The 19,817-nt window shown below is 39.5% G+C and overlaps 1 protein-coding gene across 1 annotated transcript in view; it reads left to right on the forward strand.

Annotated features, from left to right (window-relative positions):
• LOC133481217 (contactin-associated protein-like 4) overlaps positions 1–19,817 on the forward strand; it is a 91,141-nt gene that overhangs the window by 54,754 nt on the left and 16,570 nt on the right. The window contains exons 11-17 of the mRNA XM_061780326.1: positions 6,739–6,845; positions 8,799–8,918; positions 9,136–9,333; positions 11,906–12,068; positions 12,401–12,525; positions 12,864–13,034; positions 17,767–17,985. Of these exons, the coding sequence (XP_061636310.1) occupies positions 6,739–6,845; positions 8,799–8,918; positions 9,136–9,333; positions 11,906–12,068; positions 12,401–12,525; positions 12,864–13,034; positions 17,767–17,985 (1,103 nt within the window). The remainder of the gene's footprint in view (positions 1–6,738; positions 6,846–8,798; positions 8,919–9,135; positions 9,334–11,905; positions 12,069–12,400; positions 12,526–12,863; positions 13,035–17,766; positions 17,986–19,817) is intronic.

Here is a 19,817-nt window from a genome sequence, read left to right on the forward strand (position 1 = left end):
GATATAGGGTTCCCTTGCCCGGACGAGGGTCACCGGGGCGCCGCTCTGGCGCCAAGCCTGGATTTGGGGTTCGAAGGCAAGCGCCTGGTGGCCGGGCCTGCATTCATGAGGCCCGTTACATGGGTCCCCCTTCCCATGGGCTCACCAACTGTGGGAGAGGCTATAGGGGTCGGGTGCAGTGTGAGCTGGGCGGTGGCCGAAGGCAGGGACCTTGGCAATATATATATATATATATATATATATATATATATATATATATATATATATATATAAATGGATGAATGTTTGAAATATTTTCCTGTATAATTGTTTTTGTTTCGTGCATAAAATATTTGGCATCACAGTGGAGCTGTGGTTAGCTTTTCTGCCTCACATTGTAGAAGTCCCAGGTGGGTTTGAATCTCAGGGTACTCCTACTTCCTCCCAAATTTCAAAACATGCATGTTAGATTAATTGAAGACTAAATTGTCCATTGGTGTAATAATTTATGTATGTGTGTTTATGTTTTTTTTGTAAGAGTTGCTTTATGTATATATGGTCTATATGGTTTGGACTGCAGGTAACTCCGTTATTAAAAAAATAACTCTTCTGTCTGCACAATCATTCGCAAGTGACCACATCGGATTCGTTGTGTTCACACATCAGCACTCTTAACTGACCTTTCTGCATAGGTTGTTATGGTAACGACACATGCTGGCGTTGCCCTACACAAAAACAAATATAAGTTTATTGGAACATTGTAACTTGTGGTGCATCATATGTCTTGTGTCAACCTGTCTCAGCTTGCTACTCCTTGCACACCCCAATTCAACTCTTATTGAATGTGACTGTCATGATCTGTTGTAGCGTATATGGGTTAAATTAAAATGTAATTAATTTAGGAGGAAAGAATGAGCCGGAAGCGACGCCTGCGTCACTTCCGTTTTATCGTAATTTTAAATTACAGCATTATAAATCAAGCTATTTTATATATAAGAGGAGCACCACATCACTTTTTATGTGGATAAAATATAGGAGAAGCGACGAGAAACCTTTTTAAAAGGTCTCATAATCTGAAGGTTGCTACACTTTAGGAAACTTTGATAAGAGTTATAGACGTCCAGGGTTTTTTTTCCTCGAACCCTAACACACATAACAATGCAGGTAATGAATTTTATGGAAAATTTAATGATCTAACATGAGGAATCTATAGGGAAAGAACACAGAAAAACAGGAAACAACAAAGTACAGACGAACATTGGCAAAGGAAACTGACTTGTGATGTGAGATTGGTAGAATGAGCGTGTAGTGAATGCATATAGCTGGGGTTCCTGTTCTCATTAATTTAAACCCAACTATGCACTAATCTGTACTTTTAGTAGACTGCAATGTTGTACTTACGTGTCTTGAACACGTTTGAGGGAGCCAGGTCAAGCTTCCGAGTATTCGGCTGGCCCGGTCCGCACTGGGAACAGGTGGATTTGGTGGAAAGGAAGAAGAAAAAGGAGCACAAAAGGTTCCCAGGCAGGACGGCAGGAGCCCGGGTGTCTTGGCTCGCAAGACATTTGGAACGGGCGCTTCCGTTCCCTCGGGGTGAGCTCAGGCCCCCAAACAGTGTAGCTCGGAGCGCTTGCAGGATGCTCTGCAGTCGGAAAGGCTCCGATGTGTCCTCGTCACCTCGGGGTGAGTTGTGTGCCAATCTTCGGCAAGTTGGTCGGGTGAGACAAGAGCTGGACCAGAGAGCATATATCCGGCCTTTTTATGGCCGAAGCGAGCCAGAAGGGGGTGGTTTACCGCCTCCCGTCTTCCTTTACCACCTTCGGGACCAAAAGGGGAGCTGGACCACCTCTGAGTGTTAATTTCCCATTTTGGTATATTTCATGGTTTAAAACAAGTGGAATTAAATATTAATGATTGGATTTAAGATAACGAGACCATTTTCCCGCTTGGCATTGTCCCACGCTCATCCTCTTTAATACCTGTAACGAATGTTTCAAATGTTATGTGATTGTTGAGGAACACTACTATTTTCAATGTGGCATTTGTGTGGTGTGGAGTGAAACATTTCATCTGGTTCAGTTGATAACATTCGACATCAGACATTCAAGTTTGCAGAAATACAGTCACTAGTGGCGTTCAGGTAAAGTTCTTAAAATATTAACTCCCAGCCAAGTCGGGTACAGACTGTGTTCCATGAACCCGTGTCTGTAGTGCCGTTCCGTCGCCTGTGGGTGTCGCTGTTTCCTGTTCAAACTTCCAAATGGCGCAGTACCCAGCAGAGTGGAGGCGCCTTTGTTGGTGAAATCCTCAGGGCTGGCTGGTGGTGGAAGTTAATTAACTTAGTGTCCTAGGGTGAACTCGGGTGCTGGTAATTCACTTAGCGTCGGCATGCCAAAGCAAATGTCTGTGTCTTGCTTCTGTTGATTATGGCTGTTGATTCATTTAGTGTCTGTATGTGAAATTACGTCTCGCCACTCCGTGGGCGTCTATCTCGGTGGGAAGAGCGAATCTCGCCGGAGACTGGGTTGCTGGATGTCATCTTTTTATGGCGTGCCCGCTACACTGTGTTTTTGTTCTTTGGATTATATTTAGTTTTGTTTCATGTTATGCCTTGTTTTTTCTTGTCCCATGCTCATGTCTTGCTTATTAGGTTTTCGTTTCCACCTGTTCTTGTCAGCCCAGTCCATGTTAACCAGTCAGCTCCCTCCAGCAACTTGTGTCTTATCCTGATGTGCCTCGTTGTCTCATCAATTTGTTTGTATTTGGACTTTGTCTGTGTCGGTGCATTGTCGTCAGAAGTCACATTTCCTGAGTCCTGATATGTCAGTTTCCCTTCCTGTCGTGACTTCTGCCTCCCTGTTCCCATGCACTTGGATCCTCCTTCTTTTGCTACCACGAAAACCCAATTGTGATGGAATCCCATTTGTCTCAGATTTTAAAACAGTTAAGACTCATTAGGTCAACATGGTATGATATGGCAGTTTTCCACATGCTGTACACATATAATCCAACAAAAAAATTTTTTTATTATGTATTTAAATTTCATCATGTTTTGTTATCAGTTTACTATTTGTGTAAAGAACAAATATGTGTTTAATTACAAAATAATCAACTATGGTTTTAATCCACTTTTTAAATGAAACAGCCAAGGTTGATGCATTTAGTCAATTTTAAGGAAAGTAATCAAAATGTAATCAAATTCAATTAATTTTGTTACTTTGACCAAAATAATTTAAATAGTTACACTACTATTACATTTTCAACAGGGTAACTTGTAATGGTAACCAACTACATTTCCAAAGTATTCTTCCCAACACTGCACATACCTGTAGATGGCCATGGCTGTACTTTTGCTATCATGTTGCTATGCTTCACCTAACTACCATGTAGTCTGTGACCAAATCAGATTGTATGTCATTTTTGCTGTTCAGACTTAATAAAGTCAATATGGATACGCTGTGGGTATGGCAAAAATCAGAGTTGGGGGTGCACTGCGGTTGGGTGTACCCTATCTCTCACCCAAAATTGGATGGAATAGGCTCCAGCTCCCCCGTGACACTAATCAGAACAAGAGGTAGAGAAAATGGGTGGATGGATGAACATGAAACATTTCCATTGGGGTTTGTAGGACAAACAGAAATATGGTAGTCCCTATTTCTTTGCACTTTTATTAACAGTTAACCACAACGGAAGTGTTTGCTCTATTGAGTGCTCTTCTAGTGTTATGGGTTACTGTAGCAATTACACTAATAAAAACAACTATAGGAGCCTTCCAGATGATAGCCTTAACACAATGAAGCTTATATTAATAAAACTACCCACAAAAACATTGGCCTCCCCCTGACCCCTCTAACAGTCATGTGCAGGTTTTGTTTTGTGAGAAACTATAACTCAGCCCTGCCACCACCTGCTCTCGCTACTCCCATCTGGTAGGTGTTTCAGAGCCCTGAAGTCCCTCTACTTTCAGGTTCACACCCCAATATATTTTTTTCCTGTATAATATCTTATTGATATACAACAGTGGTTTGTAGCATATTTGCTATACAGTATATAATTAAAGTAAGGAACTGAAACAGCTCTTAGTGTGTTTGGTCTTGTTCACTGATTTAGTCATGGAAAAAATTTATGTACATTTGAATGCATCTGTCATGTCCTTTTGATGGACTGCAATTGCAAATGGTCTTTTTCCGCAGCCTCTCAATATACATTTAACCAATTTTGCAGCTGTCTGTAACACAAAATGTGTTTCATTTAAATTGTGTGAGACACACAAATGTACAGATCACAGTGTCCCACTAGTATTGGTAAGACTGGTATTGATTCCAGACTTTGCGTCAAGTGATTTTTAATTTCATTCTCTCTATCTACTGTGTCCAATGCTTTATCTACTTTCCTATCCCAGATTAGAATTAGCTAACAATGTTACCAGCATTAGCTTCTACCGTGGCTGGGAAGTGCAAAACAATATAACAAACTGTGAGACACGTTCTACATTTCAGAAAACCCTTGAACAAAAGTTGAAATAAATTTATATTTAAAGTTATTTTTAATCGACTCAGCAATTTATTGAATTTAAATTGACTTTTTGACAAATTTCAATCAGGTTTCCGAACTCATCACAGTACAGAATCTGCTCTAATCATAGCGCTAAATGATATAAGGTTAAATACTTACTCATGAAAGGTGTCAATTCTGGTCTTGCTAGATCTCAGTATGGTTTTTGATACGGTAGATCATAATATACTGCTGAACAGGTTAGAAAGATGGGTAGGATGAAATGGAACAGTCCTTAAATAGTTCAGGTGCTACCTGAAGGAATGTAGTTATTTTGTAACCATTGGAAGTGTTCAATATCATTGAATGGCAATTACCTATGGGGTTCCTCAAGGGTCAATGCTTGGACCCCTCCTGTTCAGCCTGTATATGCTACCCTTGGGTCAAATTCTTCAGAACTTTAATTTTGACTCATCAGCTATGAATATGACACACATTTATATCTAGCAGTGTCTCCAGATGACTACAGTTCAATTGAGGTGGTGTGTCACTGTCTAAAACAGATAAATAACTTTAATAAAATATTTTTCTTCGAATAAACCACAACAAAACTAAGATAATTGTTTTTGGCAATAAAGAAAAGAGGAATGCCTTAGTAAATACCTGGAGTCACTCTCTTTAAAAACCTGACCAAGTCTGAAACCTTGGTGTTCTGATAGATTCCGACCAGACTTTCAACAGTCATATCAAATCAATTACTAAAACTGCCTTCTACCATCTGAAGAACATATCCAGAGTGATGGCTTGCTTGTGCCAAGCAGACCAGGGGGCTCATGTACAAAAGGTGCGTATGCACAAAAATGTGGCGTACGTTCTTTTTACGGCAAAGTTCAGATGTATCAAGAGTGAAATGACTGTGGAAATGTGCGGTGCCTCACGCCAACTTCATGGCTGGCGTACGCACGTTTGTACAGCTGTTGGTGCTGTTGCGACAGAGTTGGTGATGCTGGGAAACTGTTATCATAAATCTGCATATCAGAGACACATGAACAATTAGCACTGATGAACAATTAATGCCCAGCAATATTTGATTTCAAGAATGTGAAACAGACAAGGACTCGGAATACCCTTGTTAACCAGTGTATTTCATGAACCACTGATATTTGTGAGGACACCTATTAATTGATCAAGGTGATCATTTATGCCGCCTTTTGCCCTCACAATCTCTTCTTGTGACTCCAGCACATGCACTGAAAAAAAAGTCCTTTGAAATTACTTAATTTGAACATGTACATTGGTTGCTCATTATTAAAATGTGTTAAAGTGACGTACTTTTTTTAGGAGAAGAGAGATAAATTGTGTCATTTTAACACATTTTGATCATATGTAACCGATGTCCATCCATCCATTTTCTGTACCGCTTATCCTCACTAGAGCCATGGCCATGTTAGAGCCTATCCCAGCTATCTTCTGACGAGAGATGGGGTACACCCAGTCTTTACACTGGCTTCCAGTCAGCTTTAGAATAGATTTTAAAGTTCTGGTTTAGGTTTAGGTCCTGAATACATGAAAGAAATGCGAATTGAATGTCAACGCAGTAGGGCTCTGAGATCGACAGACTCAGGTCAAATAGTGGCGCACAGAGTCCAAAGCAAACATGGTGAAGCAGCATTTAGCTATTATGCTGCACACAAATGGAATAAGTTGCCAACAGAACTGCTGTTAGCCATAAGTGTGAATGTTTTTCTGTCCAGGTTAAAAACTCTTCTTTTTTCTAAACCATTTGAGAGCATTTCCACTTTTAAATATTTCTTGCACTGTACGCTGTTTTAATTGTACGTTTCTTTGTTTTCAGTGTTTAGCAGCTGCTTTTTCTCCCTTTGTTTGTAAATGCTCATTGAGTTACCTGATGTATGAAATGTGCTATCTAACTAAATTTTCTTTGCTTTGCTTTGTTTTGCCTGATGCTCTTAAAAAAAATGAAAATTCAAATCTCTTGATTATCATCAGGAGTTTAAGAGTTTAGCATCTTAGTGATGCAGTGACAGTTACAATAGTTACAACAGTTACAACAGTTATAACAGTTACAACTTTCTGTACAACTTTTAGAAAATGCTTAGGTTTTGAAGGTGCTTTTGTTCAGGTTCTTTCTTTATAGTACTGTAGAAACTCATGTAGCTTGCTTTCTAAAGTTCTTGAGAAACGTTGAGCGATTATCTAACAAATTTCGAACCCTCTTACTTTATTCGCTTGTCTGCCTCTCAGGTGCTCCCCTAGTCACTGTGAACATGGAGGAACATGTACTCAGTCATGGCGCACCTTCCACTGTAACTGCTCCGACAGTGGCTACAGAGGTGCCACCTGCCACAGCTGTAAGTAACATACATCTCCTAGTTGAGTGGAGGTTGCAAATTCCAGGTTTTTATGACATACATGTATATAAAAACAAGACCAAGATAAACCATTTCAAACCTTTTGACCTACCACCTGTCACCTACAAGTACATTGAAAATAAATAAAATAGTTCAGGGAGGGCAAGCGGCACGGTGGGCAACTGGTTAGCACAGTTGCGAGTACCCGGGTTCAAATCCGGCCTCGCTTGTGTGGAGTTCGCATTTTCTTCCCGTCCCTGCGTGGGTTTTCTCCGGTTACTCCGGTATCATCCCACATGCCAAAATCATGGAATCATGGAACAACACTCTAAATTGCCTGTAGGTGTAAATGTGAGTGTGAATGGTTGTTTGTTTATATATGCTCTGCGATTGGCTGGTGACCATCTCAGGGTGTACCCCGCCTCCCGGACAGCTGGGATAGGCTCCAGCACGCCCGTGACCCTAGTGAGGATAAGCGGTGCGGAAGATGAATGAATGAATGAATGAGTTCAGGGAGGGTAAGTAAACACTGTATACTGTATAGTACACATATATAGTGTGTGTATATACAGTGTATATCTCTCTATGCACTGTATACATATTTATTGCGCATTCATTACACCCCCTAGAGACACTGACGGATCATTTAAATTAGATAATTTAAGAAAAGCTGCATTATTTTTCTTTCTGCTAACTCAGGGGCTGTGAAACTTTCTGTTAAGACCAATTAAGATTCAGTTGGCATGCAGCAACATTAGCATTGGGCAGGGCAATATGTATATTAGATGTAAATACATATTTGACATCTCAACATGTTTTGAGGACATAATCTAAAAGGTCTTCATCCAAAAATAATACAAGCACCGCAGTGTAAGCAAGGAAGGTATTGCGCTGCATTAAACACACACAACAGCTAGTGTTATTATTATTATATTATTATTATTATTATAGCAGACGACTCTCATAGTTCAGTATTACTTGAAAAACGTTTTGCGTTATTCACACAGTATTAACCAAATGAACGTCAGTGCCCCACATGATGTGAGTTTATTATTTGTTGTACTTGAACATATGAAGAGGAAATAATAAGGAAGCTTCTTCGATTTTTATTTTGCATTATTAAATACTGTATGTAGAAATGGACTTTGATGTATAAAGATGGCACAGTAGAAATGTGATCACTTCTCCAAGTTCTAATCAATACTCGAGCAGTCGGTGAAATTACTTTTATAATAATCCCGCTTGGAGGTGACAACCGAATGTTTTAATTTTTCAGCATCAGGCAGGGACAGGAATTTCCATAACGGTACAATGTTGTCTGAAGTAAAATCCATCCATCCATTTTCTGAGCCGCTTCTCCTCACTAGGGTCGCGGGCGTGCTAGAGCCTATCCCAGCTATCATCGGGCAGGAGGCGGGGTACACCCTTAACTTGTTGCCAGCCAATCGCAGGGCACATACAAACAAATTCACACATTCACACTCACACCTACGGGCAATTTAGAGTCTCCAATTAATTCATGTTTTGGGATATGGGAGGAAACCGGAGTGCCCAGAGAAAACACATGCAGGCACGGGGAGAACATGCAAACTCCACACAGGCGGGGCCAGGGATTGAACCCCGGTCCTCAGAACTGTGAGGCTGACGCTCTAACCAGTCGTCCACTGTGCCGCATCTGAAGTAAAATAAATAAACCTAACCCAGCTATCTTTGGCCTCTCGCCAAATAAAATAAACCTAACCCAGCTATCTTTGGCCTCTCGCCCAAAGATAGCTGGGTTAGGCTCTAGCACCCCCATGACCCTTGTAAGGATAAGCAGTACAGAAAACAGATGGATGGATGGAAATAAATAAATTAATTTGGGGGATAATTTAAAGACAATTTAAAAAAGGTTGAGTATTTAAATAAGATACTTTGTGGATATTTTGAGCTAGTTTCTATTTTTCTGCACAGCAAGGTATGGACAGTCATGTGAGGCATACAAACACAAAGGAAAAACATCAGGACATTATTATGTGGATGTGGATGGCAGTGGACCAATCAAACCTCAGCTCATGTACTGTAACATGACAGGTAACACACACACACAGGGCATTATTTATTCACACAATTTCAATCTAACATTTACTAAATCTTTTCTTTCCTAATTAAAGGAAATTTAATTTGCTCATATTTATTTTATTTAACTATTAAATATTTCCTTCATCTGTTGTCTCTAATTTTCTGCTTCAGAAGTGCTACATTAACTTACAATTTGCAAATGATAACGTCTCCTGTGTGACCACTTAAGACAGGGCATGGATGGTGATCAAGCACAATAATACAGAACTGACCCCACTGCATTCAAGCCCTGAGAGAAAGCAGCATATAGTCCATTTCCATTATGCTTCAGAAGAGGAGCAGTTAGCGGTGGTCCTCAGCCGATCAGAGCATTGTGAGCAGGAACTATCTTACTATTGCAGGAATTCCCGTCTCCTCAACAAACCAGGTGAAAGTTCAAAGTTAATGCTTGAGCTCCGCTTAACATGAATTGTTGTAATTTACACATCATTAGGTAAGCCTGCATAATTTAAGCAGGGTACACACATGCCGATAATCGGGACTAATTTGAGCATTTCCCCCTTTTTCTGATCAAATTCACCAAAGGACCGATTATCAGATGTCTCTAATAGATTATTTTAAGGGATTATCCCATAGTGTGTGATGCATTAAGACTGATTTTTGCACCGCCCCCCCAATCTGCCCAGAAAACAGTTGGGGCCGACAATCGTATGTTGTCAACACCGACGACAGCCGAGCCACAGGCTCGCTTTAAATGAAAAGATAGCCAATTAGGAAGCGACCTGAAGCTTGCGCTGTTGCCAGACACAATGGAAGAGCAAGATGACAAGAAGAGTTTTCCACTGCGATGTTATTACCAGATAAGATAAGATAAGTTATCCTAGCTTCTTTTATTTCTTCTACTACTATTTTCTGTCAGTCTGGCTGCTCTCTGATTTGATGCTCCCTCTCACCCGTCAACAGAGGTGGGTAATAACACGTTACATTTACTCCGTTACATTTACTCAAGTAACATTTTGGATGAATTGTACTTGTCAGAGTGGGTTGAATGCACTATAGTTTCTACTTTTACTTTAGTATTTATGTTAAGAAGAGTCAATACTTTTACTCCGTTACAATGAACAACCTGCCTCTCGCTAGTTTTAATTATCCGTTATTGGGTGCGCGACCTGTTTTTAGATTTCATCTTCGACGTCCACATAGGGCGCCATTGCGCCAATCCAACATGATCATTAGTGTCATTTGACTCCAATTGACCATTCAGACGGCAAAAGCCAGTCACATGACCGCACACAAAGCCTTCGGGGGTGACTCATTTTGGGAAAAAAAAAAAAAACAGCCGTGCGAGTGTTTACTTTACAGACTGAAAAACAACAGCTTTATAATGCAGATGATGATTATGAAGATGTAGTCTTGCGTCTGCCCAGACGTGCACATTTCAGCCCACTTCTAAATTGAGAAAACACCTTGCAATAAGTAGCAGATGTTTCTGTTGTTGTTTTGGCAGTGAATATGGCAACATTTGCCCTATTTTATGGTCATAACTAATTGTATAACTTGCATCTTTTGAGGTACATGTCATGCTGTAATGTCTCTCTCTCGCTCACTCTTTCTCATGCACGCCCTCACACACGCTCACACACACACATACACACACTATCAATAGGTCTGTTCAGCAACCAGCTTCTTCATTCAGTCATTTAAGTGAATAAAGCAAATAATGTTTCTCTAGGGCGCAGTTCATGTGTTGTTAATTCTGGGCACTTAAAAATTGAAATTAGGGCAGGTGTGTGTGAAATGAGCTCATCAGAGGGACAGCCAAGGTTCGATGTTTTGGAGACAAAGTTAGAGAGAGCAGACTTCAATGGTTTGGACACGTCCAGAGGAGAGAGAGTGAGTATATTGGTAGAAGGATGATGAGGATGGAGCTGCCAGGCAAGAGAGCTAGAGGAAGACCAAAGAGAAGGTTGATGGATGTCGTGAGGGAAGACATGATGGCAGTTGGTGTTCGAGAGGAGGATGCAGGAGATAGGCTCTCATGGAAAAGGATGACGCGCTGTGGCGACCCCTAACGGGACAAGCCGAAAGGAAAAGAAGAAAGTGTGTGGACTCGCATATATTATAAATTTTTATTTTATTTGTCATCCATGCTCAGATTTATTTTTATTTTTTTAATCAGAAGATCCTCACCTGTTACTCTTTACTTAGTTTCATTGGTAGTTTTTTTTCACTGATTACTCTAACTCTTACTCAAGTAAATGTTTGGAGGACTACTTTTTACTTGTACTTGAGTCATAGTATTCAGTAACAGTACTCTTACTTGAGTACAATGTTTGGCTATTCTACCCACCTCTGCCCATCAGTCACCAGACATCTACTTTTGGAGATACATTTACAAGTATCGTTATGTGTGTGGTGTGCTGTGTTGATTATCTCAAGTACACCACACACTAAAATCAAGCCATCATTCAAAACCTTTATTTAACCAGTAAATAAAAGCTCATTGAGGCCGAGGTCTCTTTTTCAAGGGTGATCTAGCCAAAGTAGTGTTCCCTCACTATATCGCGGTTCAGCTATTGCGATTTCAGTGCATTGCACACTTTTTTCATATTTATATCGCACGTAATTCGCCATATTGTGGAATTTTGAAGGTACAGCATGCTATAATTGGTGGTAAAATAAATGCTTTCTTAGCCTAAAACATTAAAAATGTAAACAAAAATTAAAAGAAAATCATTAAAATACATATTACAAGGAATAAAATGTACATGGTGTACAGTAACACTGTGCATTATTTATGATTACATTTTAAAAGGTATTTAAGATGTTAAAAATCAGTATGTATGCACCCGGCTTAGAGAGCTTCATTAAAAAGAAAATCTACATTTGTAAAGCTAATAATCATTGCATTGTGCAGGTTTACCCAATTCTGTGGCCTTGAGTGCAATTAATGAGTGTCTGTGTAAAACACAGAGTGGTAAATGTTGTCTATGTTTCAGACAGTACGCCACTAAGCTGGTGGTTTGGAGGTCAAGCTCCTGGACGGATCCAAACACATTGGGGTGGAGCTTTGCCAGGCAGCCAAAAGTGTGCTTGTGGACTGCACAACAACTGTTTGAATTCAAACGTCCAGTGCAACTGTGATGCTGACAGTGAACAATGGTGTTATAATTTAAAATATTCCTATGTACAGTGTTTGATTAATGCATCCTTCCATCCATTTTCCGTACCGCTTATCTTCACTAGGGTTGTGGGTATGCTGGCACCTATCTCAGCTAACTCTGGCAGAGACGCGGGGTACACCCTGAAATGGTCGCTAGCCAATCGCAGGGCACTCATATTCATATATATATATATATATATATATATATATATTTTTTTTTTTTTTTTTTTTCCAGAGATTTATCCAAATCAAGTGGTTCTTCTTTTGTTCTTCACCTTGTTCTTTATTATGTTTCTATCCTTTTGCTTGTCCTCCTTTTGACCACCCCCAGGACTAATGACTCAGGTCTCCTCACCCATAAGGAGACTCTCCCAGTCCAATCTCTGGTACTGGGGGTCATAGAGCCAGGCTCAGAAGCTTACTACAAGGTGGGACCTCTACGTTGTCATGGAGACAGTAGGTTCTTTTCATATATGTTGTGTTAAAAAAAAAACATTTTTCAACATTGAAAGATTTCACAATTATAACAATAAACCCAAGTAATAAAATATATTTTGGTTTCACCAATCCTCAAATTCTATTGTATTTGAATTACTACAACATGTCAGGTTTCTTTCTGTCGTAGAAACTGCAACGATGCAGCTATGCTTTGGCTCCCAACTAATTACCTCAACACTTTCCGGGTTGTCTTAAATTTACTCTCAGTTTTAAGCATCAATGCAAATATTCAATTGAGCTTGTGATTAACATATTCAAAGGGGACTTTGCAAACCGGTGCACTTTTTGTGTTCCAGAAAGTTTTTGGAATTCTGCACTATTTGATAAAGAGACATCCTACCTTCACTTCCCTACCTTTCATGGAGAACTAAATGCAGACATCTCCTTTTTATTCAAAACAACATCGTCCTCTGGGGTCTTCCTGGAAAATCTGGGCATCAAAGATTTTATCCGTATTGAACTGAGATGTAAGTGAGAGCTCAGCTCCTTCTCCTCAATATAACATTTGAATGTTTTTGGTTTCAATTTTACCTGACAAAGCTTGGCTCTAGGTTTTAGCCTTCTCTTTCCTCTGTCCTTCTCTCAGTTTCCTTCTCTCATTCAAAAACACCGCAGAGCATGTCTCCAATTTGGCTGCTGTTGTTAAAGCAGCAGGTGGTTAGATGGCTCTATATTAATATTATTGTGTTTAGCATACCTTAGCCAGTGGTTCCCGACATGTTTTGTCTGACTTGGGAAAGGTGTCAATTCTGATCTTGTTGGAGCTTAGTGCGGCTTTTGATACGGTAGATCATAATATACTGCTGAACAGGTTGGAAAGGTATTCAGTGTGAAGGCTTGCGTGTGCCAAGCAGACCAGGAAAAGCTCATCCATGCTTATCTCAAGTAGAGTTGACTATTGTAATGGTCTTCTGACTGGACTCCCCCAAAAGAGCATTAAACAACTGCAGCTCATTCAGAATGCTGCAGCTCGTGTTCTGACCAGAACAAAGAGGTCAGAGCATATTACTCCAATTCTAAAGTCTTTACACTGGCTCACAGTCAGTTTCAGAATAGATTTTAAAGTTCTGCTACTGGTCTATAAATCACTAAAAGGTTGAGGTCCTGAATACATGAAAGAAATGCTATTGGAAAAATATAAACCCAGTAGGGCTCTGAGATCGACAGACTCAGGTCAAATAGTGGAGCATAGAATCCAAAGCTAACATGGTTAAGCAGCATTTAGCTATCATGCTGCACACAAATGGAATAAGTTGCCAACAGAATTGACGTCAGCCCCAAGTGTGAATGTTTTAAGTTTTAAAAAACTCAAACATTTTAGAGCATTTCCACTTTTAAATATTTATTGCACTGTATGCTGTTTTAATTGTACTTTTGTACTTTGTTTTAAATGTTTATAAGCTGGGTTTTCGTCCTTTGTTTTAAAATGATTTTTAATCACATAAAGGTCATTGAGTTACCTTGTGTATGAAATGTGCTATATAAATAAATTTACTTTGCTTTGTGTACCCCCTGAAAAGTTTTGTCATGCCATAAGTACCCCCTCACGCATGTGGACGATACTCCAAAAGTAGAACTTAATGCAATTGATTATTGAATGAAAATCATTTTATTTCATCTCCTTAATTTGACCATGTAATTGTCAGGCATTGTGTTCTTTTTACCTCAAATTAAACTTGAAACTAAGTAATCCTAAAAAATAATAATAATAAGAAGAAAAAAATATAAAAAATAAATCAAAACGATAAACCTAGCTTTGTTATATATAACATTTACAGAGTGTTATATGAACCCTCTCCTGAATCCAGAGGAAATGGGTGTTTCAGCCATTTATCCATATTTGCCTGTATGCGGCTGTTTTGACTTTGGCAAGGCTGTGCCACAGGCTGTTGTCTTCCCAGGTAAACTAGTTGTATTGCACACATACTCTCTCATTGAACGAAATATATATATATATATATAGAGAGAGAGAGAGAGAGAGAGAGAGAGAGAGAGACAGAGAGAGAGAGAGAGAGAGAGAGAGAGAGAGAGAGAGAGAGAGAGAGAGAGAGAGAGAGATAGATAGATAGATAGATAGATAGATAGATAGATAGATAGATAGATAGATAGATAGATAGATATTAATCCTGTGAGGGAAATTACATTTACTAGCTTCATAACAAAGCTTTTAAACCTTTTCAACGAGCATGTGCGCACACACACAAACACAGACAGGTTTAGCAGCTGGTATTGGTAATAGTGTTTAAATAGTAACGCAGTGGTTAATTTGTGACGAGATTGTCATAGTGAAATGTTTACTGACAATTAGCTGCAGGCTCCTCCGAATGGCTTTGACAGCACAGGTTTCTTTGTAAATGTTGTCCATAATGAATAAATCGTCCAGTGAATACGATCCAGAGTCACACTCAATTCCTTCACTTTTAAACAGTGGCTGTGATGGCTGTGGTCCATTTAGCTTTGTTGTAACCATTTAGCCACTTGTTGCTCGGCTAAATTCTTGACAAGGTTGCTCGACCCGGTAGTGGGAAAGCGGACAAGTGCTCAAATAAAAAATCGGCCTCTCTTTCTTCCTACATTACAAATGTAATCCTGTGAAATAATAAAAATTTTGAATAAATGTACCTGTAATCTGATTACATGTCCTTTTTTTTTACTGTACCAGATTACAGTTATATTTATTTTAAATCCTGAATTCGTATCGGTACATGTATTCCAAGTCAGGAGGCTTTCCCCACTGAATGGACCACAGCTCGGCAATATGTATTTGTCGAAAGAAATCCCTTATTTTGCTTATTTTAAGGAGGAGGAGGTGACACAGCAGTAAAAAAAAAAAAAAAAAAAAAAAAAAGGAAATGGGAATATCCTGGACTAATTTCACGGCAGCATCTCCGAGTTAAAGTCGTCCTTGAGCTTTCTAGTTCCAGGAAGAGCGCTTCGAGGTGTATTTATGGCTGAGCAGGGAGCTTTGAAAATGAGTTTGAAAGCCTCCCACAGAGATATCTCGATATATTATTTTTCTATTGGCCCAAAGTTTGGGATAGAGAGACACCACAGTTATTATGCCTTTCTCCATTTACCCCCCTTGGCGTTTACAGGACAAGTCTGCCAAAATAGCACTCAGAAATCACTCCGAAAGCCTCACTCTCATTGGAAGAGCTTTTTTATGTCACCGCGTCAACCCTCCAGAATAGAAAATGTTTCTATCCGATGACGGGATGGTGAGCGTCAGATGCCCTCTGTATTGACGCGACGCACGGCGTCACACAAATCCACAACACTATACAGTAGTTTCTTTACATTTTCTACATGCTCCATAAGAGGATAGTTCTCAAACATGAATCAGCACTCTGCTGACTTCATCTCTAAATGTGGATACATGCAGTCTGGTAGTTTGATGATTAATGGAAAAGACACCTTTGAGTTACATGGCTTTATCATAGGTCACCGTGTTGAGCTGATATTGAAGTGTATATGTTGCGTTGGTCTCATTTACACTGCAAATCATTCATGCATTTCTGGGTTGAAATACACATTTAAAAGACACCATATAAACACAGGCTCACGCAGTAATAAGGGTTAATGCTTCCCTGGAAGAAAAATAGGCCCCAGTTAAACACATACAGTACAGTTAAAAGCAGCACCAGAATGAAAACTGGATTGTCTGGATCAGACTCAAGGATGCTTTCATACTGGAGGAACTTGAGATCAAATCAACACATATTCAATTTTTAGACAGTCACTCTCATGATGAGCCATTCCGCTCTTAATATGTCTGTGCGGTTATACTGTCATGTCAGAATATTTACAGTGACAGTCTCAAGTCAAGAATAACTGTTTCAGTTGTTAACTTGAAGAAGCGATAATAACAGTAGAAATGTGATTATAGCTGAGACCAGACCTTTGTTAGTAGACTGTCAGTTAAAATACAAATAATATATGACTTTTTATGGAAACCTTTGTGAATTCTAAAAATTGTTGTGTTAATATTCTAAACATCTAAAAAGTCAACAGAAGAGTGTGTGATGCTAAATAAATTAAATAAATGTTTTGTTTTTATTCTTTGGCGTATACAAGTGTGAATTTTCCTTATTGTGAAACTGAGTCAAGCCTGAGCAAATTGTCATCATGATGGGTGTAGTATAAACTGTACCTCCCAGGCAAGTGTGTACAGCTGCACTGAAGAAGGTAATTGACATGACTGATGTCCCAAAAGTATGATAAGATGGAGACTTAGTTTTTTCACTGCACTGGCACAGCTTAGCGCCTGAAATTACAGCCTCCTTGAATCCTCTTATAGCTGGCCCAGCTGGTCCACCTGCTGTACAGTTGTGTCCACAGATGGACAGGAGAAGAAGCTATTTCGCACCCACTAAACATGGGAAGTTCTGCTTTTCAGATTGGCACATGAGGGAAATAAGTTACCATGACAGTTTCTTGTAGGGACAAAAAAAAAATCACTAATTCCAATTTTGTCGTCATGTTCTCTCAGAGCACTATTTCAATTTCAATTTCTAAATTGAGATTTCAAAGAACACTCATTCACTTCCAGTCCTCCATGTTAACATGGGTATTTGAATTCAACAGCCGTCAATGGCAGTGAATTAGTTAAGTACAGTGAATCAACTGACTATTTCCATACAGTGAACGCACCAACATTCGTGAAATACATCGACTCCATCATGCAGTCAGGATGGATCCCTGCATTCATATTTGTTATTTTTTTGGGCTGAGACATTTGAATGTAACAATAGTATATTCTGTGTGCTATTTTTACATAATAATGCTTTCCTCCTCTATATATCATGCTGTGGCTGTGATTTTATGATTTACATTTGCATTGCTATCACTTCAAACCAGCCACCAGTCCAACTTTTTTTTCCCCATCCAGTTGATATTTTTCCCTCTTTTTGGGACATTCAATATAGGACCAACTGATTGTTGTGAATAAAAACCCACTATAGTTGCTATTAAGAATGAACCAGTCCACCTAGGCCCAAACGGGTCTTCTTAATTGTAATGCTTGGTATTGGATTCAATTTTGTTCATATGCATGTACAGTGGAACCTCGATAGAACAGACTAATAGGGGTTGATCTGTTGATCTGTTCATTGGAATTCAGACAACAATTTAATAGAATTCATGTGTGTTGGTCTTATCGTCATCTTTATCATGCTTCCTCTACTCATTCCATAACTGCAGCCCCCTTTGAGGTGATCTTCTCTTTTGATGTGGGGAACGGGCCAATGGAGGTCAGAGTGGAAACAAATGTCCCCATGAATGACAACCGCTGGCACAGCGTCCGAGCCGAGCGAAATGTAAAGGAGGCAATGCTTCATGTTGATGACCTCCCTGCAGCCACGCATGAGGCTCCTTCTGATGGCCAAATTCATCTGCAGCTAAACAGTCAACTGTTTATAGGTAAGGAGCAAGTGTGTATTTGTATTGTTACCTGCGCCAAGCCCTAATAAGTTTGGTAGAAGTTAAAGTCAGCTTGTAGAAAGTTACTATAGCAAAAGTCTTAAAGTATTTGACAATTGCTGTAGTTAAGTATCAAAATTATATTAAATGTCCTTAAGTATTGGAATTAAAGGTATTTTAAAAATGACTGGGTACAATTGTGATTGCTTTTTATTTAAATTAAATGTTTATTTCTTTAGTTTACTTCAGTGGTGTAGTTAAAGATCTGAATGTTGGCTAATGAGCGAAGTTAGTCTGGCCATCATGCGACCCTTGCGTCTGTTGGCCTCAAGTGGGAAGGACCAAAAGACACACACAAACACTACCAGTGCGCCCATATAAACACTTCTTGATTACCTTCATCTCATTTTTATTACCTCCCCCTACCGGTATCACTACCACATCGGGCAGGACTATCCTTCCACTTTGTGCTTCACAGTTCAGGCGTTATATCAATGAACAGTTTCTTCTGATTTTATTTTGTAGTAATGAAGATGGTTAGGGGAAATACATTAGAGTAAAAGTATATATTGTGAGACATAATGGATTCAAAATGAAAGTTGCCAGAAATATAAGTAGCGAAGTAAAGTACAGACACATGAAAATTCAATCTAAGAACGGTGACAAAGTATTTGTACTTTGCTACATTACGAGAATTTTCAGCTAAGTTTTAGACGTGGGGGTGAAGTGGTATTTGTCTTTGTCATTGTGTCCGCTTCAACATGCACAGATCCAAACATAAAATGAAAAATGTAATTCGGTATCATGGTCATGAAGTGCTGCCTCGTCGCTTTATAAGGGGATTATGGCTATATGGTTATGATGGCTTTGTAGTCTGGACACAGAGGGGTGAATAAACCTTGCCTAATCGAAATGCTGTAGCTCCACCCGCGGTTGTCATGGTAACACACGAAAAAAAATTATTTCAAGCAATGTGTGACATCCATCCATCCATTTTCCATACCACTTATCCTCACTAGGGTCACGGGTGTGCTGGAGCCTATCTCAGCTGACTCTGGACAAGACCTTGTACTGGTCGCCAGCCAATTGGAGGGGACACACAAACAAACAGCCATTCACAATCACATTCATACATACAGTCAATTTAAAGTCTTTATTTAACCTACCATGCATGTTTTGGGGATTTGGGAGGAAACCGGAGTACCTGGAGAAAACCCACGCAAGCACGGGGAGAACATGCAAACTCGACACAGGCAAGGCTGGATTTTGAACCCAGGTCCTCAGAACTGTGAGGCAGATGTGCTAACCAGTCGACCACCGTGCCGCCCCAGTGTGTGACAAGTGGATATAATTTGTTATCCGTATTTTGACAGAAGAATATCAGACACCTTTTATTTAGACACCCGGCAACGATTTTAAAAAGATGCATAGTGTTTTTTAAACTAATGTGTAAAGATATGTTCACCAACCTAGCAGTAGGTTATTATGAGCTTGTGTTGTGCCAGAGGTGTGTGCCAATGAAAGAGAAAAATTTGGCATGAATTCAACTTTGTTGAGGGTTCCACTCTACTGAGTGATATTGTTGTTGTTTTTTTGATACACCTGTGTTTTTGCTTTATTTGCATTGTGTATTTATTCTGAAAGGCATCTGCTCACTTTGTGAAAGGTTTGTTAATGTATCAATCATCTATTTCAGTGATGTCACACTTTTACGGCACTGAATGTGGCACAAGACAAGAACCTTTTTTACTCCATAGTAGTGATTAGGATTTATTCTCAGTTGTTGCGTTGCCATAATGGTGGGGAATTACAGATCTTAAAATGTGAAGTTG

Source organism: Phyllopteryx taeniolatus, chromosome 7 (genome assembly GCF_024500385.1).
Source record: "Phyllopteryx taeniolatus isolate TA_2022b chromosome 7, UOR_Ptae_1.2, whole genome shotgun sequence".
Classification (NCBI taxonomy): Eukaryota; Metazoa; Chordata; class Actinopteri; order Syngnathiformes; family Syngnathidae; genus Phyllopteryx; species Phyllopteryx taeniolatus.